The sequence below is a fragment of the Punica granatum genome, chromosome 3 (genome assembly GCF_007655135.1).
Source record: "Punica granatum isolate Tunisia-2019 chromosome 3, ASM765513v2, whole genome shotgun sequence".
Taxonomy (NCBI): domain Eukaryota; kingdom Viridiplantae; phylum Streptophyta; class Magnoliopsida; order Myrtales; family Lythraceae; genus Punica; species Punica granatum.
Genome location: NC_045129.1, coordinates 6,246,122 through 6,273,432, shown reverse-complemented (window position 1 = coordinate 6,273,432; position 27,311 = coordinate 6,246,122). Strand labels below are relative to the sequence as shown.

Here is a 27,311-nt window from a genome sequence, read left to right as displayed (position 1 = left end):
TGATGAACCAAATAAGTGAGAGAAGCGTATTGGGCAGTCTAGGGCTTATATATATAAGCAGCCGGGGACGACTCTGAACAAAAATAGGGAAAACCCTAATAGATATCTACTGAAATTCCTTTTTAGGAAAAAGGATGAAAGAGAAAATTATACGTAATAATTAAAATAAGAGTATAATTAAGGCAAAAAAAGGAGTATTATTAAATAAATCGCAAATGTAATTGAAATTAATTTAACTTATTTTTCGATTAGATCTATACGAATATGGATGTCATCGATCGAGAGGTCATATCTAAAACTGATCATAGGATTATCCGGAATACATATCGAGGTCCCTTTTCTTATGTGACCAAGTTTTAAAACATAAGATTTTATATTTTTTGAATAGAAAATAAAAATTTATACGTGGGCTCTTTATATGTATAATACATCTTATACCTTATATCTTTACTGTTATTTAAGATAAATTTTCATTTTATAACCGAAACCATTTTTCCTAAAACTCAACTTTATCATATATAAAAGCAAAAAAAAAGAGAGAAGGGAGATAAAAGGAGAGAATGCGAGAATTGAGAGAAGAGAGAGAAAAGATGGGAATGGAGAAAAGTGAAGATATGAACGGTTAAGAAAATATTTAAAAAGATAATTTTACTCTCTAAGTTGTTCTTATCTAATGATCTTAATTTTTTTTTCAAATAATATATAATGTGCATTATTGGAACAGGAATGTTAGACAAAGCCCTGTCCGTCTCATTTTTGTGGTAGTATAGATATATAAACTACTAAAATCTCTCCTAGTTGAAAGAAAAATTTGAAAATAAAGAATAAAAAATCACTAATATATTATTTAAAGAATCTAATCTATTTTCAAGCAAAAATAAAATAAAAAACTCATATATTATCTCATCCACTATCTATTTTAAAAAAATAGCAAATTTTATATGTGTTAAAAAATAAAGATAATCTTTTTAAAAATAACAATTCTTGAGTTTATGCGATACTTTCTCTTGCGTGCGGAGGACTAGTACATATATATATATATATATATATATTCGTCCATAATTATCTTTTCCTCTTGTAATAGAGCATTGATTACATTACACAAATCTTCGCAATCTTTGCATACAATATGCGTATGGCTGGTATAAGTTCTTAATCCAGCTTTCAGGATTTTCGTTCAATAATAATTAAATTTCGTGGATATGTTAATATAGCCAATTAGAGCAATGTAGTGACTTACGGAATTAATTTTCTGTGTGGATTTCGATGTGTAATTCACTAACAATACTATCCTCGACGGCAAGACCTGTCTATTTTGTTTCGCTGGAAAATTCTTTAATAGATTTTACTAATAACGTAATAATCAGCAAGCAGATTTGCAATCACGTGATCTGTAATTAACTGGTGATTTGTGATTAGTGGATGTCGATTAGCCAATCCTTGATCAATGGTACCATCAAGGGGCTGTACATAAGTGGGGTTGCACTCCTGGTTGTTGGACCGCCGCCTCTCTTTCTCACGATCTCTCTAGTACAATTTAACGGCTATTAAGTAGAGAAAATCGGTACATTGATGGTACCAAAGAATTTCCTTACATTAAGCTCTATAATACTCGCGGATTTATGATACACACACATTTGATGATGCATTCTTGTTTAATTAAAGCTATTTTCTCAAAACAGTCAGAGTTTAGTAAAAATTGAAGGAGGTGTTATCTTCAAAAGTTGTTCTATAAGAAGGTCCCTAATATAAATCGACAAATTAAATACCACTCAATACTAAGAAATATAATTTTTGTAGTGTAAATGTATATCGTGTATATGCATTGATTCTTAGCGTTAACCAAAACCTGAATCCGGCATATCGCATTTTTCAACATCATGTGATAGTATTTCTCTAGGCCCAAAAAAATTAATTAATAAACCAAATTAATAGCTTCCTTCGAGTGATCATATCGTTAATTTGTTCGTATGCCCTAATTGAGAGTGTGGAGGAGAAAAGGAAAAAAGGATGATAATATTTGTTATGGGGCAAACTATAAGCATATAGGAATTTTGTTCTGACTGACTAATTAGTAGTTGACATGCTTTAGCAATGAGTCCGATTCTGGTGGGAACTGGGGAAGTTTCATACGCCATTATTTTTTAATAAGTTTTCGGGTTTCAGATGGACATGGAACAACCAAAAATCAAAATAATGAAGAGATATAATCCGAACCGATTATCCTGCAGCAGAATATTCATTTTCGAGTTCTACCACCTCGAGTATATTATCCTTCAATCTTATAAGATTTCTAGAACTATCTTAATTAATTAGCTAGGCTTAGTTATTGGCTATACATAATTATTCCTTTACTCTCTTGTGGGACTCCAGGTTTATGTTTCATGAGCCTGCTGTAGACCGTTCGTGATTTTTCTTTCCCACGAACTCTAGCACACTATTTATTCCCTCTCCTCTGTAATTTTTTGGTGAATAATAAGAAGAAATTTGGCCCAAAAAAAACAAATAATAAGAAGAAACCAACAGAGGTTTCAATCCTTTTCTATGGTTCCTTTTTTTTTTTCTCCTTAGAGCGCCCAATGATGTTTCCTTTAATTTAAATGGAGTATTATCGAGTTAAATTAAGTGAATAGAAAAGCTTTAAAATTAAACAATAGCTTAATTTATGTAGTGTAATTTAAAGGAGTCCCATACATCTAGTGTCAAAAAGAGAGAAAGCAAATAAAGGGACATAATAGTCCTACTGGCGAGAATGAAATCCAGAATCTATTGCTTTTGAGTTGGTAACTTGTATCAGTATACCAACAAATTATCTGTTATGCATAGGACTATGAGGGAGAGAATCAAAGGGGGACAGGAGCAGTAGAATTACCATACCGATAAGAGGGGATTGAGCTCAGGCCTATTAGGTATATTGAGACAGAATAAAATGTCAATGTACTAAATCTTTTATTTTTTTTCGTGGAACTTATGTTTGGTTGGACATAAATTGTAGCAAGGCTTTCATATTTATTCTACTACACTATAAGAATATAAGAAAGAAAAACAAAGGAAAACGAAGAATCTAATCAAAGACGATGTAGTGCAGTGACGCACGACTTCACTTAATAACCAAGAGATTCCAGATTCGATACATTAATTATTAGAACTTTTATTTAATTGTACTAAACTAACAGAATTCACTCTTAATCGAGAAAACAAAGTCCTCCTAGCCCTTTAGCGTGGGCTTCTGAGCTGGGCTTTTGCTGCAATCTTGTGGGAGATGTATGTATATGGGCTCAGTAATTTCAATATCATCAGCATAGTCCAATCCGAGAGATATGAGAGAAGATACTGACAGGCCGAAAAGCCCAAGACACGAGAGTAGATAACGGGAGCTTCTCCGGATCTTTTAAGGAATCATTCTAGTCCTCTACGATGAACAACCTTTTATGGGCCGACCAATATCCCTAATTTACAAATCGTTAAGACACTACGTACCTTTTGTGCATAAACACAGAACCAACTCGTTCATTGCTGGAACAATTTTGGTGTCATTTTAACGGCAGCAAGCACATCAATTAACTAGGCTAGATTTACGGGTTAAAGCCAGGAAGATAATCCTATAATTAGAAAATCTAAAAATAGACTTAAACCGATACCCTTCCGGATGTAAACTACCAAATATAATCTACAACATAAGTGCCTGTTGCATCTCACAACAAATGGAATTCATTTTCATTATTTTGTTCGATACAAACCGGAATAGAACAATCAAATGCCTCGGCGCGACTGCAGCTCGGTCCGCGCGAGCTCAGAGAGGCGTCGATTTGTGCCATAAAATGAGAAGGGCACATGGTGTGCTAGCTCTCTTACTATTGTTCTCCTTGTCTGCTTGTGAAAACGAGTGAATACATACATATCCTCAGTCAGGTTCTGTCATCTAAAGACATCGACATGAACAATGTTTTCCACATTGCCTTTTTATAGATAATGGAAGGAGTGCCAAATTAGTGGAGCGGCTGGAGCCATAAGACACGGGAGATCGTTAGGAGAAATCTTGAATTAGTGGGTCAGTTTGTCTCTGGCTTGGCATGGCATGGCATGGCATGGCTGGCTCTATCAACATGTATGTTTCTTGGGCCACACTCCCCACTCCCCTTCTTAAATGGCACACATGGATGATTTTCCTGCCATGCATTTCTTTCCTCCTGCATATTATATATCTATCTGTGCCCGCCATTTTCGCCACACTGGCCTTCTGTTTTCTCAATTGAATCACCGGTGGTCGAGTGAAGGGCAATACAGCAGGCTACTCATACTTTAAATCGGTTTCGCGGTATCAAATCCAATCATGTCGAGGTCATGATATATGAGGCACATCTCATGGTTTATATGATCTTGTTTGATAAAATCCATGCTACCTTAGTTCCTCGCCGTGCCGTGCCGTGCCGACGAGCAAAGGAAAAAAGTCAAAATCAAAATCAAAATCAAATACGATAATAATATTGTATGGGGTTTCTTGAGTACGAAGTTGACGGGTTCTTTTGTTTTTATCGTCCCAGTGCTTCCAATCCTCTTCTGGGGGTAAACTTGGAGGCTTGGAGCCGTCCCTTCTGACCCCATACAGCTACTCTGCATGCAGAATCCCAATGCACCCTTCCGACTGTCCGTACTAATTGCATGATCCTGCAATTTTCGTAGAATATTTTAAAATTTCCTTGAAATTCTACATACATACATATATATATATATATATATGTTTATTATATTTGTAATATGTCGGTATTCCTTAGGTTGAAAGTTTTCTGCATATACCATACCATCGTAAGAACTTATTTTGTTTTTTTGATCAGCACCACAGAATTTAATTGTCTTCTCTATCTTCCAGGAGGAAAGTAATTCCTCGTGACCGACCGCAGCAATCGATTTATATTATTTTCCTTCAAATCCCTTACGCTAACGATTCAAGTTGCAGCAGTATCGATCGTGTCCCGCGTAAACATACATAAATCTCGTTTTCACGTGAGTATCGTTGCTTCCTAGTATCCGCAAGGACACCCTACAATCATAACCTTGGAGTGTCCTCAGTGGGTCTTTCGTCACGTTACCACGAATTGCGATTAACAATACAATAAGATGGAGAGCACCGACTTCACCTGTGGCGGTATGTACCAATACCATGCATGTGCCCATGATGGTGGGCCCGGTAGGTCAGCCCGTGGGCTCCACACTTTCTGAATCTCCTGCAGCTCCAACTGCCCACCACTTGACCGCCATACTCCCCTGCCTCTGACTCTGACTGTGACGGCTCCTCTATAAATAGTACACTCCCCCTTATCCCCTCCCACCATTTCATCTGTTCTTCGCATTATTTGCTCCGAGCTTCTGCTCACATTCGTCTTCTGTTCTAGGGAGACGATTTCTCACATTTTCTGTAGCTTCAGATTCAAATTCAGTTAAACCTCCCGTCAATCGAGTGATCGGTTTAGACCGAAATGGCCCGAGTTGGAGCTGTTGTTTCTCTGCTTTGTTTTATTGTTGCTCTTCTGGGCACAGGTGATTATACTTTGCTAAGATCCTCGGTCGGATCGAGGTTAATTCATGCTGAGTGATTGGAGTTGGAATGTCGTGTTGTTTTTGATGATGTCGAATGTCTAACTTGATGCTCTGCTCTGCTCTGCTCTGCCTTCTCATGTACAGTTGTAAACGCGACCACATTCACGGTTATCAACAAGTGCACCTACACCGTCTGGCCTGGACTCCTCTCTGGGGCAGGGACTCCACAGCTGGCCACCACCGGCTTCGCCCTCCAGGCCGGTGAGGCGACTACCATTGCCATCCCTGCCTCCTGGTCCGGCCGCTTGTGGGGCCGGACCCTCTGCACCCAAGATGCCACCACGGGGAAGTTCTCTTGCCTCACTGGCGACTGCGGCTCTGCTACCGGCCTTGAGTGCACTGGCAGTGGAGCCGCCCCGCCCGCCACCTTGGCAGAGTTCACGCTGAATGGTGCTGGAGGGCTCGACTTCTTTGACGTTAGCCTCGTTGATGGCTACAACCTTCCCATGATGATCGTGCCCCAGGGCGGCTCGGGCGGTAATGTTACTGTTACATTGCATAATTATTAGTACGCATTGAGATCAGCTGTTGTTCGAGCAACAAGTAGCAATTTTTTTGGGTTAAGTGACGGTCTAAGGTTGAATCCTAGCCAAACCAATGGCTGTGATTTAACCCGCCATTTGTTTGCCCAAACAACGGATCAAAAGATGCCGGAGATACAGTGACCATTGTTGGACTCTCAATTGACTCGTATGTTTTTGTACTTTCCAGCTGGGAACTGTACGGCCACGGGATGTGCCGGAAACCTGAACACAGCCTGCCCGACCGAGCTGAAGGTGAACGATGGGACCGGGGGTGTTGCCTGCAAGAGCGCTTGCGAGGCATTCGGCGACCCACAGTACTGCTGCAGCGGGGCCTATGCCACCCCTGACACATGCAAGCCAACCATGTATTCCGAGTTCTTCAAGGCCGCGTGCCCGAAGGCTTACAGCTATGCCTATGATGACGGAACCAGCACGTTCACTTGCGCGGGCGCGGACTACTTGATCACCTTCTGTCCCTCTCCTTCTACGAGGTAAATTTTTTTGGCACAATAGGATTCATAATAATAATAATAATAATAATAAAACAATTGCAACATATTTTTTCGAATCTTACAAAAGGGTCACCGTCCAATTCCAACCTCGACAACGCTGTACAACCTAAGAAATTGTAACTCGGCCGTCCACCTGAATTACCTAAATATTATAATGTTCTTTAAAATAATAAATTGAGATTTTTTTTTTCTATTACAATGGAAAAAAATTTTGGTAGGAAATGGAAATTTTATAATGTCGAGTTTAATATGGGGCTTATTGTTGTGTACGGCAGTGTTAAGACGGCGGACCCGGTGGCAACCGACGTTTCGAGCGGTTCTACGGCCAAAGGCGCCGCTTCACTGACTCTATCCGTTGCTGCCGTCATCGCCTTGGCCGCAATTTTGCGGCACTTGCTGTAGGCATGCCGCCGCTTCTTAAGAGTCAATTGGGGCCCCCACATTCTCGGTGGGTCCCATTTTAGGTTTTGTCTAACTCAACTTGGGGTGGGACCAAACGGGCAGCTTTCGAAGGTTAATTTGTCAAGGACGGTCCATCGGACCTATTGGTGCAATTTGCTGGATATTCGTCATCACTTTCAGAACAATTGGCCCCCTTGCTTGGTTGGCTCTCGGAGGTTCGAAAGAGTCTCTCGGGATTGATACGGATGTTCCTGGATGGTTTCGATGGAACAGTCTCTGAGGAGGATTGCAACGAGCACAGTTCGTGGACCGTTCGCCGTTCATTTTCGTAGTTTTAGCCCTTGTGTATATAATTTCCGACCGGCTTAAGAAATTTTCAGGTTATTTCTTTGCACTAAGATGTAATCCCATTCATCATTAATGGAAGCAGCCGTATGGGTACAACGATGTCTGAGCTGTTCTACATAGTGGGAATTTGTTCGCTACGCGGTTGATGTCACGGTTGGAAGTTTGTCCTTTTATTATCCGCAGATGTTATTGACTTATGATACAATATTTATTAATTTATTTATTTATTTATTAACTAATAAATTGAGTAATGATCAATTAATTTATGCAATTCTTGCATCACTCTCCACTTACCAGCACTTGGTAAAGAATCGCAGACGTCTCTCCTCCCACAACAATATTCCAAGTGTATATAACAGTTCATGTGGATCTTCTTATCCTATCGGTCGGAGTCACTCTTAATATTGTAAGTTATCATAAATGTTTTATATATCGAGATACGTACGATAGTAAATTATAGAATCATCGCTGTCAACTGCAAGGCCGACATTGCAGGATCCAAGTTCATATTAGCATTGATGATTTCGATCTGTTCATCACATATAATTGATTGCCGTGTCCCTGTAGATGGCAACACTCTCAACATCACATCAAGGATGCACATTAACAGTTTCGAATACCTTGTATTTTTTATGATAGTCGGACCTTACCCTGTAAGGGACATGTTTTAAAATTTTGAAACTGGACCCTATCCTGTTGAATCCTGAAATCGAAACCTACCAGGAACCTATATTATACCACAGGTTCCGGATACCCTATTGGAACCTGTAAATTTTTTTCTCTCGCTTAATAAAACCGAAAATGTCACATACATAATCAGTAATCACGCCAAAGTATCTCTGTTCAATCCATCGATAAAATTAAACATTCATAATACGATCGTACGTAACAAAGTGTTTCTGTTCTGATTTATTAGAGGAGACAGTAACTTTACTCTTTTCTTTTTTAAAAAAAATAAATAATCGGTTCCGAATACCTTGTAGGCAAGAACCGAAACCGGAACCGATTTTCACCGGTTCCTAATTTTAATACTCGGAATCTATTCCATTTTTAATATGAGTTACCCGGACTCTACTCTAACGGATAGATTCTAACCGGTTCCGGGTATACTCGGTACCCGTGCACACCCCTAATGCACATCACCTTAGCTGATACGTTCCAATTAAGATGAGAAAAATATATGTCGGACGATTGCTTGCAATTTACCCACGCCGATGAAATGCGATATCGGTGTTTTAAAGGAGAAACGTTGTATGCGCAGCGTTTATTTGGCTGGCTTTTTAATGGAAATGAATGGCTGCTGGGGATAAGAATGCACCGAAGATTAAAGGTAATGGTCAGCCAATAGTATGAAACAAACTGATAGAATTTAACAAAAGACTTGGGGGTAAAACAAACGAGCAGATAAAAAGGTTTCTCTCTATCTTATCTTACCAAGATGAAACAAAGGGGCCAATAGTTTGAAAGCATAATTTTTTCATTAATTTATACAAAGTATATGGAAATAATTTTTTATTAAAAATTTATAAAGCATTAAATACGCCCAATAAAAGCAAGATCAAAATGGAAACAAAAGCAGTACAGTGGAGTGAACTTTGTTTCTTTTACTTACATGCATTGGTTCTAATAGTGTGACATTTATACTCTTAATTAAAGTTTTGAATTCAAATTTTATGATTTAAAAAATTCTTAATTGAGAGAGTTTTACCTCTTAATAAATCGATTCAACTCGAATTGAATAGTCAAAGCTCGTTGAACTTTTGGATATCATAATGAACATAATTTTATTACTTTTCTCTTTTTTCTTCCTCAATTATCTCATGATACCTATGGAAAGAGTTTATCTGTTTATTTATATATTTATTTATCTATATTTGTCATGCTAAATATTGCCAGCATCGTAAAAGCAAAATGACTCCGATTTCTGCCATTTTTGGTTTTGCTTTGTCGGCTTTCCAAGTCTTACTCCCGCTTTCTGACGTAAATGTGATACCGTTTCCTCATTATACCAATTAATGCAGCAGCATTTTCCTTCACTCGAGCCCACCGGGAAAATTGGATATATTATATATACATATATGTATTTATATAATTGAAAAATGTGAATACGAGACCAATAGAAAAGCAGAAAACACATGTGAAGGTCTAACATTTGGTACTGATCAGAAGCAAAAATTTTCTTTGGCAATGACAAAGGTTTATGGTAATCCAATGTGGAAGTTGCTTTTCGAACATGTGTTAGGGTTACAAAATCTATTCATACTAAAAAAAGAAAATGCAACATGCATGTTTGAGAAAAGATTAGTGAGGAACCACATGCATGGACTATGAAAATAAGGGTCATGATCATTGCAAGCAAAAGTGTCACGTAACCTATATGTGCATTTGCATTGACATAGCTATATCTTGAGAGGCTACATTCTGATCGGCTTTGACTATGCTAGAGGAAAAGTCGATGACTTACCATCGTATTCGTGTAGTTTTGTAGTTGACAATAAGAGTAAAATACGTGATCGAGATTTAATTAGTAAGTGAATGTGCACCCTTGCATAAGAAAGAAAACAAGAAAAGAGAGAAGCATTGGTGGGCATGCTTGAAGAGCCTTTCCCACAGATTGGGATCAGCAAAAATACAAAATATCAAGTTTCCTTGTTTTCATTCCTGACAATGAATACAAGATGTGAAGATTTGAATGTAGAGTGCGCACTTGTTGGGAGCGAGAATAACCTTTAATGCTCGATCTCCCGACTGGATTAGGCAGATCCCATTGGGCTCTGGATAGCAGGGTACACATCGAAAAAAAGATTTGAATGTAGAGTAAAATGCGTATGATTATGAGTTGTAATACAGTTGTCGAACTACAATTTAGGTAGGCGATCTTGTAACATAGAAGTATGAAATCTTTTGGGAGTATCTTGCGACTAATTAAGATCGAACCAAAATTTCTAGCGGAAATCAAACGTAGACTCAATTAAAAAAATAAAAAATGTAAAACGTGAATCTTTCTTTGTTTCTTTTCTCTCTTTTTTTTGGCCGAAGAAAACAGAGAAACGTCTTTTTCTTTTCCTTTTTTGGCTCACACACAAATGAGATCCACGATATATGTAGAATAATGTCTAATTTGAGAGTATGTCAATCCTGCTTTTGGTGGAATTACAAGTCAGCGATAAGATCTAATATCTTCACGTTCTCATTACGTATAAGTTTATCTGATTTCAATCTTTTTTCTCTTTCTCCTTTTCAGTTGGTAGAGATTGAATATGCATTTGACTAATTACAAGTTGCAGTGTTCAGGACACACATAAATTGTTCACTTCAACTATAATGTTGTATGATATATGATCACAGTCGAGAACTGAAGTCGGGATTATGTTTTTACCGTTTTCGGGGGATCTGACAATACAACATTAATGTATATATTTTTACGGCATTCAGATGATTTGGCCTGTTATATTTGGCCAAAGTCCTGCAGTAATAGCTCATGCAAGGCAAGTAAATGTAGATCAATGCATGGTTGCAATAACAGCAAAATTATTCTAAATTAAAATTTCGAGCAAAAATAAATAAATAAATAAACTAAGTGGCATCTCCTGGTCTTTCATGGCAGGCTTTTAAAGATCAACATTGAGCCCTAGAATGTCAACGAGAAGCCCACAGATCTCCAATAGCTGTCTGTTTCTTTTTTTTTTTTATTTATCATAATCCAATTCCACTCTATTTTTTTCCAAATTTAATAATATAATAATTATCATTTTATTTTTTTACATTTGATAATACTTTTTCATTCATACTTATTCCTAATTATTTTTAAACTTTCATTTAATAATATTTTTTCATTCATATTTTTCCTAGCCATTTTTAAAATCAATTTTTTAATAATAAATTTTCTATCTACTTTCACATTTATACATACATTCATATACACATTCTCACACATCAATATATTTGTCAACACTTACATTCATTATACAAAATCAAGTTGCGTTGGATCAGGGGCATCATTTGATTTTTAAATAATAATCCAACTCTACTCAACTCAATTCTATTCTATTTTTTTCCAAGTTCAATAATATAATCATTACGATTTTGTCTTTTTCTTCCATTTAATAATAATTTCTCACTCATATTTTTTCATAACCATTTTTATAATTAATTTTTTAGTAATAAATTCTTTATATGCTTTCACATCTATTTATACATATATATATATATATATATATTCTTATACATCAATATATTTATCAACACTTGCAATCATTACACGAAATCAAGTTGAATTGGATCATAATCTAACTTGAAAACCAAACGCAATAGATTATGCATCACTCGAGTTCGTTCTTTCTTGGAGTTGCATGCATGCATTGCAATGTCATAGATGTATACTCATTTTCTTAGCATACAAGATTGGAACACGATATCTTCCACTCCTTGAAGATACATTGGACAATCTTACGCCGAGTAAAACTCTTAAGAGTTATTATGCACGTTGATTGGGTGAATTAATGTTATTTACAACATATATGTGTTTTTTTAAAAAAATTTATCAGAAAGATTGTTAGATTATCAACATAACCAGTAGCTCATGATAGAATATTAATAATTTTTTCGGGAATAATATGCAATACAATTCTTGGGGAATAATCCTCTTAAAGCACACATGAATTGTCTAAACACTAATTAACAAAAGATGTGATGAAACAATAAATACAAAAGAGCAGAAGAAAAGCCACTTTAAATTCAGAGAGAACCATATCTTGATAAGGGATATAGCTAAAGGCCACTCGATACATAAACTTTGGCTCTTCAACTTTGGCTCTTCCAATCTCTTCCCCAGCATACCTTTGTCGCCTTTGACATTATATATATAGATATATGTATATATATATATATCCCTGAAAATTTGCCACCATAAGCCATAAAAGTATTTTCTTTCCTCCGCCCTTTTCTATATGTACTGTCAAGTTTTTTTCCTGCGCTTTTAGACCCACAAAATTTTTCATGGTTGTCAGCTCAAAAAATGCCAATGCTAGTGTCACCACTACCCATCTCCACGACAAAATCTTATATGTAACGGTGGTACCATGTGACAATACCACAAGTTAATAAAGGTTTGTTATTTTAGTTTTTAGTATGTAAACAGAAATATAAAAAAATATATTATTGACAAAAATAATTCATTATTAGCAAAAATAATATTTTTTATATGTCTTGCGACATAATATTACGTGATACTACCATCGCACACAAGACCTTCTCCTTTTCCACATTGATGATGATATGATCCAATCAATAACCTCATATGCTTTTACCTTGAAAGGCAAGTTAACGACACAAATAAGGCTCTTGCTTGAGCGTCAAAAGGAATCACTTCTCCTGGAACTTGCTAGGGTGTGACGTGTCGGAAAATGTATATAAAAGTTTCATCACTCAATAACTTCTTGCTCGGCATCGCTTAACTCTGTCGGTCCTTCCATATATCTAGCCCAATGATCTAGGGCAAGGGCCTGACACATAAATGCATTTAAACACATTCTTATTCAATTAACTAAAGATTACTAGAATGCTCCATAGTTCGATTTTTTTTTCTTCAGAAAACAAAATTTTCAAAAGGCGTAAAGAAGAAGGATTCTCTCTACACCTTTTTGACAAATTAACCAAATAAAATTGTTTTCAATTACTATATATCACAATTGATAGTGGGTGACGTAATTCTTTATGAAGAAAAATTATGGCAAGGGAGGAAAAAGGAATGAGAAAAGAGGAGAGGAAGCCGATTAGATGATTCTCTTGATGAAAATGATGAAAAAGGAAAAAAGAAAATATTATCCCAAGAGGCACTTTAGTCTTTACACGGATGAATGGTGCCATCATCGACGGCCACTGGATGTTGACACAAGTATCAATTCTCCCAAAGGAAGAACAATACATACTTTCGATCTCGGATACTATTGATGACGCATGTGTATTGATCGAAAAATCACTTGAAGTGTATCGATTGTCTGTCTCTTTCGTTTCAGTACAATGTGGTTAGCTCTATATAATGGGATGGTAATGCATAATATATTTGAGTTGATCACGTTGAAAATGCCCTCATAATCGGGCTTTAGCCGAGATGAGGAATGGTATCATGTCAACAATTACACGTCTAATTAAAACTTTTATGTACATCTAGTGGGAGGATACATGATAGAAATTATAATACATATGTGTGGAAACTTATCCTTTTTGTAGCTTCAAGAGTGAGACGCAATGATTGCATTTCCACTACCCAAATATAAAATGAGAAGGGCATCATGACAAAACCATAATCACACAATCACATTTTTCATATCTTTAATGTTCATTTGGTGTCTTGGGACACGTTATCGCCCGCCCGAAGTTAATTAGTGCACCATCATTTACTAAGTTAGTGCACCGTCATTTACTAAGTTTATAAATAAAACAAAATGCGATTCTTATGAGAAAGATGATATAGCACAATGAAACGTTCGCTCGTTAACTAAAAGGTTTTAGATTTAATTTTTATGTTGGGACTATGTGTCCTTTTATTAATTATTATATTACTATCTTATTGTTTTAAGTTCATAAATCAAATGTGATTCTTATAATATTAAGATATCACATTGATCTTTCCTACCACGAATGATTATGTATATAATCTACACACACATGGATATAGACAGATTTTATTTAATTTACAAATCACCCCGTTGGATAACAATATATATATATATATATAATATAAATGGAGGCCCTTATCATCCACAGACTTATCAGAATAATTATGGCCTATATATAAATAAATAGAACAAATGTCAGGATTAAAAATTCGTCCACTGGTGGGCTTTACTGAGAAAGTTTGGCTAACTTGTATGTTTCACGGCCAGTTTTTCTTTTTTGTATAATTAATAAAGAAATTTACAGACCTGTGTTGTTAATTGATTAGAAAATTACATGCCTATAATTTTTAATTGAAAAAAGACCTTAGTGAACCAACAAAAGGAAAATTAGGAGTTGGCAGTCATCAATATTTTCTCAGTCTGCACCCACTGCTTGGTATTCAGAACTCCTGTGAACCCCTGACTAATCCAAGTTTGCGTGATAAATCAACCCACTAAAGGTTCATTAAACCTCTCCCATGTAGTAGAATTTCTCTGTTTTCACGAGACTCGAACCGAAATCTTACATAAAAGGAACGGGAACTAAACCACCTAAATCAATCAACATTGCTATCCTCGTCAACACAATAGTCAATAGTCATCGGTTTATTGAATACTTTTTGGAATTCTATTCCAATTCTACAGGAAATCTTGGAAAATTATTTGGAGCCACTTCCAGCGTGTACTCTTATAATAATTTTAAGTAGTCATCGTCCTTTTCCCTTATTTCCTCTCAAAAGTTCTAGAAAGAGAATCTTATGGCACCGAGTGCGACGTCCTAGAACTTACCTAGGAAGTTTGCCTGAAGCAATGTGTGTATATGTAGATGAAACAAGCTTATATAGCTACCTTTCTCCATAAGTTAGTATCATATAGTTATTTTTCATTGTTATTATCTCACATTATGCACTTAAGTTTGTAAGCGATATATCATTCCCCCATTACTTCTAGATTGTAATTCGTTGATCGTATATCGTATCGCAACTAGATTCTCAAGTAAAGTCATTTCCTGTATCAACGAAAAAAGGGACAAAAATATATAGCATGCGATAAATCGAGAATAACCATTTAAATTATATATATATATATATATATTTCCACACGAAACTTCTCGTTTAAGCTTCATATTCAAGTGGGAGAAGTGTCGTATGATTGTTAGTTAGCAGAAGATCCTCTTTATGCAATGATTCCTGATCTTAGTTTGAAGCCACATCGCCTAACCATTTCTGTCATTATTATTTAATTTATATGTCAAATCAAAATGATAAGCCAGCATATAATTGGATTTGCTAGATCATTAGTAGAAAATAAGCATCACATGAGTTACGATCACCTCATATGTGCTCGACAAAGGCTTCGCGATACTCGACCAGAGTCACAATAAGGGTCGTGATGTTTAACAGATAAAGTCTAGGGGCCTGTTCTGCATCTTTCACAAATTGCTGTTTCTGCATGAGGATCCTACACCTCTAATTACCAGACACGTGCCGCCTCGTAATCAGCCTCTAGCTTGTCATATTCATATCCACGACCATGAGGCCCCCATTCAAAATTTATAATTGGCTATTCTCTATTTCTATTTTCTATATTCTTCTATTTAATTAAGAATTATAATTAGAAACGAACTTTTTGTAGTAGTACAAGTCACCGACTCGAAAACATGAGATATCAAATTTCATCCTTTTCAGTGGAACTTTTGTAACCCCTCATTTTGTTTTACATTTTTCATTAATTATTCTTGTATTTTTCATAGTCCTTCCTTAATTATTCTTCTTTTGCGTGGTCTCACAATTTTTATGTTTTAGTCCAGCACCCGTGCATTAATTATCAGTATCCCTCGGGGACGGGTTGGTCTACAATACATAGGGTTGAAAATATATGTATGGTACAAGCAAGTAAATTACTCGATCTTAAGTAATCTGTTTTTTTTTGCATAATTTACTTGCGTTGTAATTTATGAGTAAATTACTTGAAAATTTTCATGTAAATACATGTATGTACTAACATGCATTTTAATGTATGTATCATAAAATTCTCCCTCGAGGACGTGAAGGAAAATGACAATTTTGTGTAAATTTGCCTTTGTTCCTAAATTGCCCCTGAGCTAAGGTGCTACGTAGGCCCTCGTCAACTTATAGGGTCAAGTCAAGATGGGTCAAAAGTAAATGCCCAATGTTTTACTTTTCTGCACATTTTATATATTGTGGACAATAAATCTTAGAAAAGCAAAAAAGTGCCAAAATACGGTGTCGTTTCATAATCAAAAGCCATAATTTTTCACTTTTAAATGCAGCAGAGCATTTCGAAATCCACTGAAAAAAAAGTATTTCATGATCACGGTAAACTAATACTTGAATGGAATTAATTTTAATCACTAGGTCAAAAAATACCCTCCTGAAATAGCGCTTTCTATACCTCGATGGATGATATTGCTACTTAGGAAAAAATATTAGATGAGATTAACACATATACTGTGGTATGCAAGTCTCAATCTAGTGCCTATCAAATTATTTTGTAGAGCTCACAACACTTATTTCTTTTACATTTTTCTGAATATTTAATTGGAATTAATATATATCACCTTAAGAAGTTATTGAGTGATTCTATCTCGTTAAGTGACGTGAGGAAAAACTAATCAAATTGTCATAATTATTTTTTATTAAAGAAATCTTATTGGTTATTTCTCATTATATTATTTGGGATATGATCATTTAAAATTTTCTCATACCACCTTAATGTATTAATCTCATCTAATATTTTCTGGCTACTTTACTGCTAAGTTGGAGGTTTTAGAGTGACCAACACATGGAAATATTTAAAATTGGTAGACCCTTTTTTATTTAGATTTTCACCGAAAAAGGAAAAATAATATGTTGAACTGACCTAATTCCGGTAATAGGAATATACGTACAACATTGTTCATCAAGAACTTAAAATAATATATTGGATTGACAACTTGCTGATGGAACTATCTTACGATTTTCTCTTTCTTTTTTTTTTCGCATTGTATCCGTATTTTCGAGCTAATGGGATTACACTATTAACCTATTAGCCTCATCTCATGTTAATTACAGGCAGTCCTCTAGCTTTCAAGCACCAAGCAAGCAACTTTTACTGGCAGGGAGGGGTGTAAGCAAAACTCGAGAAAAAAGAGGCCTGGAAACCCGACCGGCCAGAACCGAAAAAGCCAAAACCGAGAAACCTGTTTGTAAATTTGGGCCGTTTTTATTACATATTCGATTCTCGGTTCGGGTTTCGGGTTCAAGGATGAAACCCAATGAGGACCAACCCAACAATGCATATATATATATATATATTATTTTATGTAAAAACAAATAAATTCTAACCTTAATTTCAATTCCAGTCTGCTCTAAGTATTTTAATATTGTGGAACTAAGTGATTAATATCGTGAAACTGAATGTTTTAACATAGAGTAGATATTATTTATCCTTTTCTTCTCGCTTCTTTTTCTCCCTCCTCTGCAAGTCGGTTAATGATCTTCACAATAATCTCTTTTCCTATGCTTTTCTTTTTTTGCTGCCCCTTTTGATGCTTTTCTTTTTCAATCTCATCGCCAACAATTCCTTCTCTTGTCTGCTATTGCTCATCTTTTTTTGTACATAAATAAAGTGTGTCAATGGCAGAGCACTGAGATTCTCCACCACCACTCCACAGACAGAGAGATTACCCCCCTCCCCCCCTTCCTCATCTTCCTCCCCTCCACTCTTTCCCCGCGGACATAGTACAGAGCATAACACAGACCCAAAAGAACAGAGGAGAAAGAGGGGGGAAATAAAGGGGGGAAACTTTGAGGGGTTCGTGCTTTGTTGTAAGTGTGGCGGTGGGAATGATCCTCATCATTCTTCATCTTCTTCTCATTCATATATCCTCGATTCATCCAAGCTATTGACATTTGACACGAACCCAGCAAGTTCTTCCATGTTGGTACTTACCCAGTTGAAGAAGCATTCGATTCGATTTGCTATTGCTGCTGAGGATTGCTGAAGCCAAACGGCACAGGAATTTGAATAAATAAATCCACATGGGTGCTCTGTTCTTCTTCCTCTGCCGCGGTGTCCATTCCTTCACTTTGCTATTGGGACTTGGCTCCGCTCTTTTACTCATCACCACTTGCAGAGGTATAAAGACGACTTTTTTTTTTTCTTTTTCCAAGTTAAGGACTGACAGCCATTAATGTAGGTTGGGTTAATTTTGTGATTTCTTGCGGTTGTCAGGTGCCACATTCACGTTCGTGAACAAGTGCGACTCCACGGTGTGGCCGGGGATACTGTCCAGTGCGGGCAGCCCGAAGCTGGGCAGCACTGGGTTCGAGCTCAAGAAGGGAGGCTCCCGGTCCTTCCAGGCCCCGACAGGGTGGTCGGGACGCTTCTGGGGCCGAAGCGGCTGTGATTTCGATGGTTCGGGCCAGGGGTCGTGCTCCACTGGGGACTGCGGCTCTGGTGAGGTTGAGTGCAATGGTTCCGGTGCCACCCCTCCGGCCACCCTCGCCGAGTTCACCCTCGGCTCCGGCTCTCAGGACTTCTACGACGTCAGCCTTGTTGATGGCTATAACTTGCCGATGATCGTCGAAGGCACGGGCGGTTCAGGTAAAACATATATATGAATAATGCCTCAAATGTTGATCATGATTCAATAACTTGACCATAAATGCCGTTGCGATAGAGTAGATTTTCCGATTATGGCAGCTTCATTTTCGTCTGCCTCACCTAACCGTATGTGTACTATGTGCTAGGAAGTTGTGCAACTACCGGATGTGTAACGGACTTGAACCGGCAGTGTCCGGAGGAGCTGAGGTCGGGGGATGGGACTGCATGTAAGAGCGCTTGCGAGGCTTTCGGGAGTCCCGAGTACTGCTGCAGCGGTGCCTACAACAATCCATCCTCTTGCAGGCCCTCCCCCTACTCCCAGATCTTCAAGGCTGCTTGCCCCAAGTCTTACAGCTTCGCCTATGACGATGCCACGAGCACCTTCACGTGTAGCGGGGCCGACTATACCATCACGTTCTGCCCCAGCTCAACGAGGTATATTAAAGACTAGCCTACTGTTTTTGCTAATCGTAGGCAAATTCTAAGCTGCTAGACATTCCATTGCAAGAAATTTGTGGATCGGGATCGTTATGTTAATTATACCGATGCTTCGGATTTAGGTGTAGGCAGTGAATACACAGTGTCTTTATGACATTTATCGATTTACAATCCTAGTTTCGATAGACCATGAAGGGCAGTGATGCAAGTGAGTTGATACATCATTCAGCTAAAAAAGCAATCAAGTCCTTTTCTTTCCGTTAGAAAAGCTACTTGAATTGACAGTGGCGGTGCAATTTTATGCTTTGTGCAGCTTGAAATCTTCGACGGATTCCCCTCCTCCTCCTCCGAAATTAACTGGGACGGCAAATGACGACGACTCGCCAAGGACGGAATCGGAATCCGGGACAGACTCTACCCCGATCCAAGATTCCGCATATGCCACTTCGTGGCTTGCCAGTCTGGCCACAGGTGACTCCACCAGACTCCCTCGGCCTCCGCTGGCCACTCAACTAACGGTCTCCTTATTCCTCCTCTTGGTCTCCCGAGAAATTCTTAGGTGATCCTTCCTGGCATTTCCGAGGCAGAGAGCAAACAGAGGAAATGATCTAAGAAATATGTTAGGAGGGCACTAATTCATTGTCTAATATGGCAAAATCCAACCACAGATTGTAGGAAAGAAACATGTCTCAGTTGCCCAAATTCTGCATAATTAATGAATGATGAATACAAGAATGTAATGTTCCTCGAAAGCACTGAAAGTTGTTTTCTTGGCCCCTCTTGACAGCATTGCCTTGTCTGTCTATGCCTTAAATTATTGGTTTGCTAGATGTATAGTTAAAGCAAAGAGAATCATAGTAGGCAAAAGGAAACTTCTCTTTCTTTTTTTTTTTTCTCCTTTCCTCCTGGATTTGCACAAAAAAAAAACGTGTAATTTTAATTTATAGGCCTCTTTCAATTTGATCTATGCAATAAATAAAGTGAAAAAGAAAAGTGTCCCTTTTTCTTTTTTTGGGGTTGTCTTCTATGCCACTTTGGGGGAATCCCAAGTCTAGAGAGATCTGCCTGTCAATTTTAATTAATTATTCCATAAAAAATTATTAATTATTAATATATTTATAGATAGATATCCACGGGATCACGGAATATGATTCAACAACAAACCGAGGTTGGATTTTATTTGCAATGCAATAGCCCATACTCTCTAGAAGGTCTCATAACAAGCTGACGATCAAACGAGAATAAATTTTCGTTGAAAATATAAATTCAATAAGTTTTTGAATTCAATCCACATTATTTTTTTAGATTTCTCTTATTAATTTATTTTCATATCTTCTATCCCTTTAATCTACAGCCATCCTTATAATCGAAATAGTTAGACCTTGGCTTTTACTTCAAGCACTGCATTATTTGGTAGAAAACCAATTTCTTCTCTTAACATATGGGCAAATATAATTAGAGGACACGAGATTATCTGTGCCCACAAACGAATATTTCAACAATTGTGGGCCATTATATGAACAAATAAATTTGAATAAAGGAATATATTTTCTACCTTCTATTCAATTCGGACCTCAAAGTTAGCACCTTGATTCAAACTCGGAAAAGACAAAAACATTGGTTACTGTGAGGGGAGATTTTTTTAAAAGTTGGGAAAGATATTTGATTACACCTTATATATATCTTCTTTAATAGTGAGTTTGGTTTCAGATTTAAAGTAATTTTGATTTTGATTGTGAAAAAGGACAAATGAGACGAGAGTATAAATTTGACTCAGTAAACGTGTATTTTTATTGTGTAGTGTGTTGTGTTAAAATTAAAATTAAAGTTTTCATAATCCAAACAAGGCAACATCTTACTTGACATCGGTTTTACATGAATATCTTTGAAGTAATCATGAATTATAACATAATGGATAACATGATTGATTATATCATGAACGGACCAGTAATCAAGCAATCCCCGTTGCAAGCAGATGCTGCAATTAACAATGAGATTTTTTTACGGGAATTGATCATTGTAACTCTCAAGAACTATACAAGAATCGAGAGTGTATCATATGTCCTTTGTCACTCGGACTTGTTTCGAAAGTAACTTCATATGGGAGAGGAGAAACGCTTAAGCGGCGTAACCTCCTTGATCACATATGTGGTCCATTTTTGATATGTTAACATCAGAGTTGTATCGAGTTTGATAAATGGATGGGAGGGAAGATATAGACATAAGGTAGGGAATCCAAACTTCGTTATCATTTAGCCGGTTGATTATGGGGTCATGCCATTCACGAAAATGTTCAAATGCCATTGTTGTTTGATAGGAAATAAAGCATATAGCCAAATTCACACAAATATATGTACCAAAATTGCTCATCCAAAAAGATCCCATGACAAAAAAAATAATAATCATAGAAAAGAAAAATAAAAATCCTAAATTATCCCTTTCACAAGAAATCATAAGACAAGATATTTACAATAGTTTCTTGCTCAGTGGCCCTAATTATTAATCAGAAGTACTAATGGTGGTTTGACACGAGAGACGGAGAGGCTTTGAATATGATTGATAGGATAAATTGCAAAATGATGCATATACTTTTTGGCCATTTTTTCAATTCACCACCTGAACTTTAACTCTTACGATCAAAATCACCCTCACCAACCAAATGTCTATTTTTTTTTTCCTTTCGTTTTTGGGCGACAAATTTCTGTGAAACCGTGATAGATTTGACATATTATTCCCTATAATTTCTGTGCTTCATTTGCCTTAATAGTTTTTTGGACTAGAAAGTACAATAGCTTTTTTATGAAACCGTTTCATGCAGTGTAATGAATCGGATTTAAATTGAAAGTCATCGAATCTGATTTAAATTGAAAGTTATTGAGTTCGAGTCTAAACCGTACAATACTCGAATCCAATGATCCGTCGGTATGGAGTTCTCGTAATCCATATGTAAATCCATCGGACTGCCCTTCTATAGAGATTAGTAATTAATCTGTCATCCCCAATCTTACCTTTTTTTTGCCCATTTTCCTTGTTAGTTTTAATATATATCTTCTATGATTTTTTTTTTTTTTTTTTTTTCCAATGGCAGCCAATCAAATGCTGCTATATTTTATCACCTAATACTTATATCATTTGATTTTGCTTTCAATGGAAGTGACAAGCTACTCCTCATCCAACATGTAACCCAATAGAATTCTCGACTTTTTTGTTTTCCTTTTTACCACCCAGATTGCCTTCAAATTGAAGGTTGGAAAAGAAGACATCCTTGTTTAATGAAGCTCATAGAGAGAGGTTGGTGCAAGTTGGGAAGACCGAATTCATCTTCAAGTGGATCGATCAGTGACGATTGACATAATTAATAATCTAAAAAGGAGCCTAACCAAAACGTCCTTTCGGTCCGCATAGAGATCCCAATCAAGTCAGCAATCTTGTTAATTAAATAGCATTCGTTTAGTGCTAGGTGAATCCAATTCCCATCACATTCACATATATGATCTTTGACCGGTTAATGTTTCAATCTTATGAAGGGCTTAAAAAAAAAAAATTGAAAAATGGGATGTGAAGACCAGATTCATACGCAGCTGATGGTCGCTGCAGAAAAGCAAGCAGCAATCACACACCCTCCCCCCACCTAGACCATTTTTGGTCCACAAAGGCATCAAACCCGCTCTTGAAATTGTTCCAAACCGTCCTTTTCGGGAGAGAGGTCTCTATTTTCACCCATCGAAAATCGGAAATTATTATACGTTGCTGAGTGCCCCATATTTCGCGTCATATGTGTATCGGCGGAATCACTGCTGCCCACAATTGGTGAATTGAAAATGGATACTTAGTCATACGTACGATATATTAAAGGCGTCCTGGCCGGTAATCAATATAACATATCTTTCATCTCATTCGCCATGCAAATTGGATGCTTTTGTTCAGTAGGATAACAGAAGAAGAGAATCTGTGCCCTGCTAAATGTCTCGGTGCACTATCCTTTGCTGCTTCAAAAGGGAAACCTAAGGACAGTTACCTTCCAACTGCCTACTGTTATTTGATTCAATTGGCAAACATAAACATGTGAAAACCTAAGACATGTTGCTCAGCACCCACAATCAAAGGCAGGCAATTGGATTCTGCATTAAAAGATATCATATGGTCCACACAAATGAAGCATAAAGCCGCACTTTTTGTTTTTCTTAAGGTCAAATAGCAGAAATGGTTCGTGAGATTTGTGCTTTGATATCTAAGGTTTTTTTTTTTTTTTAATCAAGATGTCTAGACTTCGCACGGCTAATCTTACGGCCCATGTAAACACCCTATCTAAGTTCTTTTACTCCAATATTTGCCGATCGACTTTGGCTCCATCGGCGAAGAGTCCTCAATGAGCGCTAACCAAGGTTCGTTGATGTGGCCGAGGCCCAAACAACTATCCTCAATAGACGTTGATTAATACAGTTTCTCATTCGGCGATGGAAACAAAATGTCTTTACGAAGTCAAGGGACTTGATTCATTTGATGAATATGATGCAGGACTTGGAAACACGAATAGCCCCGAGGAACTTCCTATGAATGCAAAAGCAGTCATTTACCAGAACAAGAACCGATATCCAGGTATTCATTTCGTAATTCTGATCAATAATGGGTAGGAGTGATCTTTTTGGTAGCCTGGCCAGGAGCCCTCTCCAGTCAGCGATTCCTGGTGACGCTTCCACACTTCTGCACTGTAATTCTCTGTGATGCTGTACTTCAGACCCTGTTTGCTGGCCTCCTCCAGAAACTTGTCGAGTGAGTCTCCTCTCTTCGGGCTAAAAAATAATGCTTCCGATAACCCACCTTTCAATAGGAGCCTGACCATCCGCGCAAGGTCCTCGTGGAATTCTTTGAAAAAAGTGCTGCAAAGATGTCTCATCGGGTCATTGAAATTTAAACAGATCCAACCACAGACCGTCATGCGCTTGCAATTCATCAACTGCTACGTAGAAAAATTAGTTTTTTGTGGATAAAGCGCTTCTATTGGAGTTATTACACATGGCAACACAAAAACCCAATCTCATGGATCCAACTGGTCTGAGCTCTTTGTAAAGCCCATTGGACACAATGCTAAACGGGCTTTGGACAGCTGAACCTGATCAATGGCACTGATCAAGTGTTTATTGGGAAATCTAAATAAGCTTTCTTATTTCTAATTCACCCTTACAATCTACAGAAAATTGACGAAATGGAAAAGAAAATGACCCCAACAAGACATATCATAACCATGCTGGTGAACCTACACATAAAAGTATGGCGAGTTCGAGTAACACTAGAATTTAAGTGTGTTTGGGAGTTGGATTTGGAAGGAGAGGGAGGGAGAGGATTTGGAAAAGAGGACAATTGTGTGCTAAAACAGTTTTTGATGATAATGCAATAAGATATCACATCTAAAATCAAATTCCCCAATATAGCATTTTATCTCTAGCTAACAAAGTTATGGGATAACAAAGAAAGAATGATGGTGTAACAGATTGGAAAGTTAAAGGAGATGTGCGCAAAGTTACCAGTCACTCGCAATGATGACATCAAAAGTGCCAAGGCTGCTTGAAAGTTCCATCTGATTCCAGTGCAGCATCATTGACTTCACCCTTGTGCAGCCAAATGCTCTTGAATTAACTTCTATGCTTTGCTGAATATCTGAATGTTAAGCACCGCATCACATAACCCAGCATACATTTTATATATATCTTTTTCATTTTCCCATTTTCCCTTTGCAGGTCAATAGTAGATATTGTTTCAGGAGTGACACCAGCGGTCCAGAGTATTTGAGAAAACATGTTCTAACCGAAAAAGAAATAACTTCGACTCCACATTAAATGCATGGTCCATTTAGAAGGATACAATCAACCACTTGAGGATTCCCATCTGTGATCATGACTTCAGATGCTTCGCTGGCTGCAGCTATCACTAATCCAGCTAAGCCATATCCTGAACCAAGCTCAATAACTCTTTTAGAGCTGAAAATCACAGAAAACAGTGAGGCATCACCAATGTTATACAGTAAATAAATACGATCAACAGAACCGGAAATAAAATTACCCACCAGAAAATCTCAGCAGTTGACAGGCAGTAGTATGCAAGGACTTCTTCCGATGGCCAAAGACCTATGGAGGAACAGCACAATACAAAGACTAACTGCATAATCATGAAGCCTATAGCTTTTCTCTTCTGTTACACACTAAGTTTACAAGATTTCACAGAAAGGCTGCAAAAATAACTTCTAATTCTGCAGTGCCGGAAATTATTTTCCAGCTTTTTCATATTTCTCTAGTGACGAACAGAGACATTAGGGAACTAAGGGGATTGGACTTTACAAGACATTTTATGCTCTAACACATCTTTTAAAGTGCATTCCGACACCTCTTCTTTAACTTATTCTCGTTTTTTAGCAATATGAAACATGGATAGCAATACACGATTTTTCTCCTTTCTAGAGATCCCGCAAACCACCCCCACCCACCCCCCCCCCCCCCCCCCCCCCCCCGGCCCTCTTTGCCCCTTCCCTTTACAATGATTCAAAGGGAAAAGAAAATTCTCTCCAGACCAGATACATCTACTGACTGAAATTATTTTAGGAGAGTACTCGAGGAAGCTTGTAAGCAGAATTTTTCTTGAGCAGAAACTAAAGTGGAAAGAATAATGTTATTTTTAGAATACTCACGAACAAGTCCAGTATTGTCAATATTATACTGATTACAGATTTCGAAATCATGCAAGTCCCCTCGATTTTCCAACCTCTGGCTGCATGAAATTTCAAATCAAGAAATCAGCTCTATTCTAATGTTGTTACTGCAAAAAAAAAATTATAGCTTCTGAAATCCAGACAAATACATCAAGTTAAATAAATACTAATGCAACATCATTCCACAATGAACCTATCTAACTTTCAACTAACTGAAGAGCAACCATCATGCGAAGCCAAACCTGTAAACTTAAGCAAGCAAAATGTTAAGAATATTAAGCGATTTATATTACTCAAATTAAGAGACCTTTTAGAAGCAAAACAAGAGATAATCACTTGCTCTTCGTATCAAGGAGACTGAAAAAAAGAAAGATCAGCATTTCATTAATAATCACCAACCAAAAGTCTCTAAATCTAACAATCAAGCAAAGGTCATATACGAACTTGGGTTGAAACACGAGACAGGAGGAACTTGATATCCAAGTTTTACCAGAACGAGCAAAAACTAGTAAAGCGAATGTGACGCAAGATAGGACAACTTGACATTACCTGAAGAGGGCACAAGAGAAATAACTGGGAGAAACTCGAAACACACGTAGACATGAATAAGCTAACTTGCACAAATCTAATCCATTGTCGAACAAAATCGAGGTCCTTCTAAACGAACAAAATGTCATAATGCCATTAAAACGAGAATCACTACCGCAGCTTCTCATCTTCTAACACAATCGGGAAGTCTTCTCATCGTAGTCATTGGAGAAATGAGCATGCACTCAAAGCTTTTAAGGCATAGAAACACATAAAGCAAGGAACTTGGAGTTGGAGAAGCTCACGTCAGGAACAGCTTGGGAGATCCATGGGCGGGCAACGTGTAGCACACAACAGCATCCCTTGCACTGTCGGGGCCTTTTCTTGTCGAAGATGAATCAGAGCTGTTTCGGGCTTGAGCTCCTCGGTCCACCACTTGGAAGGGTATCAGTTTGAAGCCACCAGAGGAGGATTTCCTCGAAATCTTTTCAATACCCAATTGAGATTTCTCGTCTAGATTCACAAGAAGAGACGATGGTGGCATCAGTGAATAATGAGCTTACGAGCCTTAACGAATCATCAAGAATTTAAGGGGGAGAAGGCAAATGTCGGAGCAAACCAGTTCGCGTGCGAAGAAGGGCTTGCCGGAGGATCTTCCATCTGATCGAGGAAGCCCTTGTGGTGCTGCCCTCCATGGAAGCTAGCTCGTTCACTCAGTCTTCACGTTTGTGACTCGTCTACTCTCCGCTGTTCTGCCATTGAAATGGAACACTTCTTGTCCTCTCGGAGCAGAGAAGACCACTGAGCAGATCTCTAACCGGTCCCTGTAGTTTGAATTGTTTTAAATTTCTCCCTATAGTTTGTCGAAGTGAATCAAATCAGCCCTTAAAGCTAGCATATTGCCATATTATGCTGAGGCATCCATTGTCTTGTTTCTTTGAGAAAGAAGTTTCCTGACAAGTATCGGATATCGATCCTCGGACTTTGAAGG

The 27,311-nt window shown here is 37.5% G+C and overlaps 3 protein-coding genes across 3 annotated transcripts; 2 read left to right on the top strand and 1 right to left on the bottom strand.

Annotated features, from left to right (window-relative positions):
- Window positions 1-5,322: 5,322 nt before the first annotated feature.
- On the top strand, window positions 5,323-7,535 carry LOC116201843 (thaumatin-like protein 1b). The gene is made up of 4 exons (XM_031533271.1): window positions 5,323-5,538; window positions 5,683-6,075; window positions 6,310-6,613; window positions 6,910-7,535. Exons 1-4 carry the CDS (start codon window positions 5,478-5,480, stop codon window positions 7,034-7,036), a joined length of 885 nt encoding a protein of 294 aa, XP_031389131.1. The 5' UTR covers window positions 5,323-5,477; the 3' UTR covers window positions 7,037-7,535.
- Window positions 7,536-17,620: 10,085 nt separating this feature from the next.
- LOC116201881 (thaumatin-like protein 1) lies at window positions 17,621-19,917 on the top strand. The gene is made up of 4 exons (XM_031533324.1): window positions 17,621-18,183; window positions 18,280-18,651; window positions 18,798-19,086; window positions 19,403-19,917. Exons 1-4 carry the CDS (start codon window positions 18,087-18,089, stop codon window positions 19,650-19,652), a joined length of 1,008 nt encoding a protein of 335 aa, XP_031389184.1. The 5' UTR covers window positions 17,621-18,086; the 3' UTR covers window positions 19,653-19,917.
- A 3,566-nt stretch (window positions 19,918-23,483) lies between these two features.
- Window positions 23,484-27,108, bottom strand: LOC116200722 (calmodulin-lysine N-methyltransferase). Its single transcript, XM_031531579.1, has 7 exons — window positions 26,940-27,108; window positions 26,626-26,833; window positions 25,772-25,851; window positions 25,154-25,214; window positions 24,952-25,067; window positions 24,615-24,747; window positions 23,484-23,969 (listed from the first exon to the last, which is right to left on the bottom strand). Exons 1-7 carry the CDS (start codon window positions 27,013-27,015, stop codon window positions 23,693-23,695), a joined length of 951 nt encoding a protein of 316 aa, XP_031387439.1. The 5' UTR covers window positions 27,016-27,108; the 3' UTR covers window positions 23,484-23,692.
- Window positions 27,109-27,311: the final 203 nt, after the last annotated feature.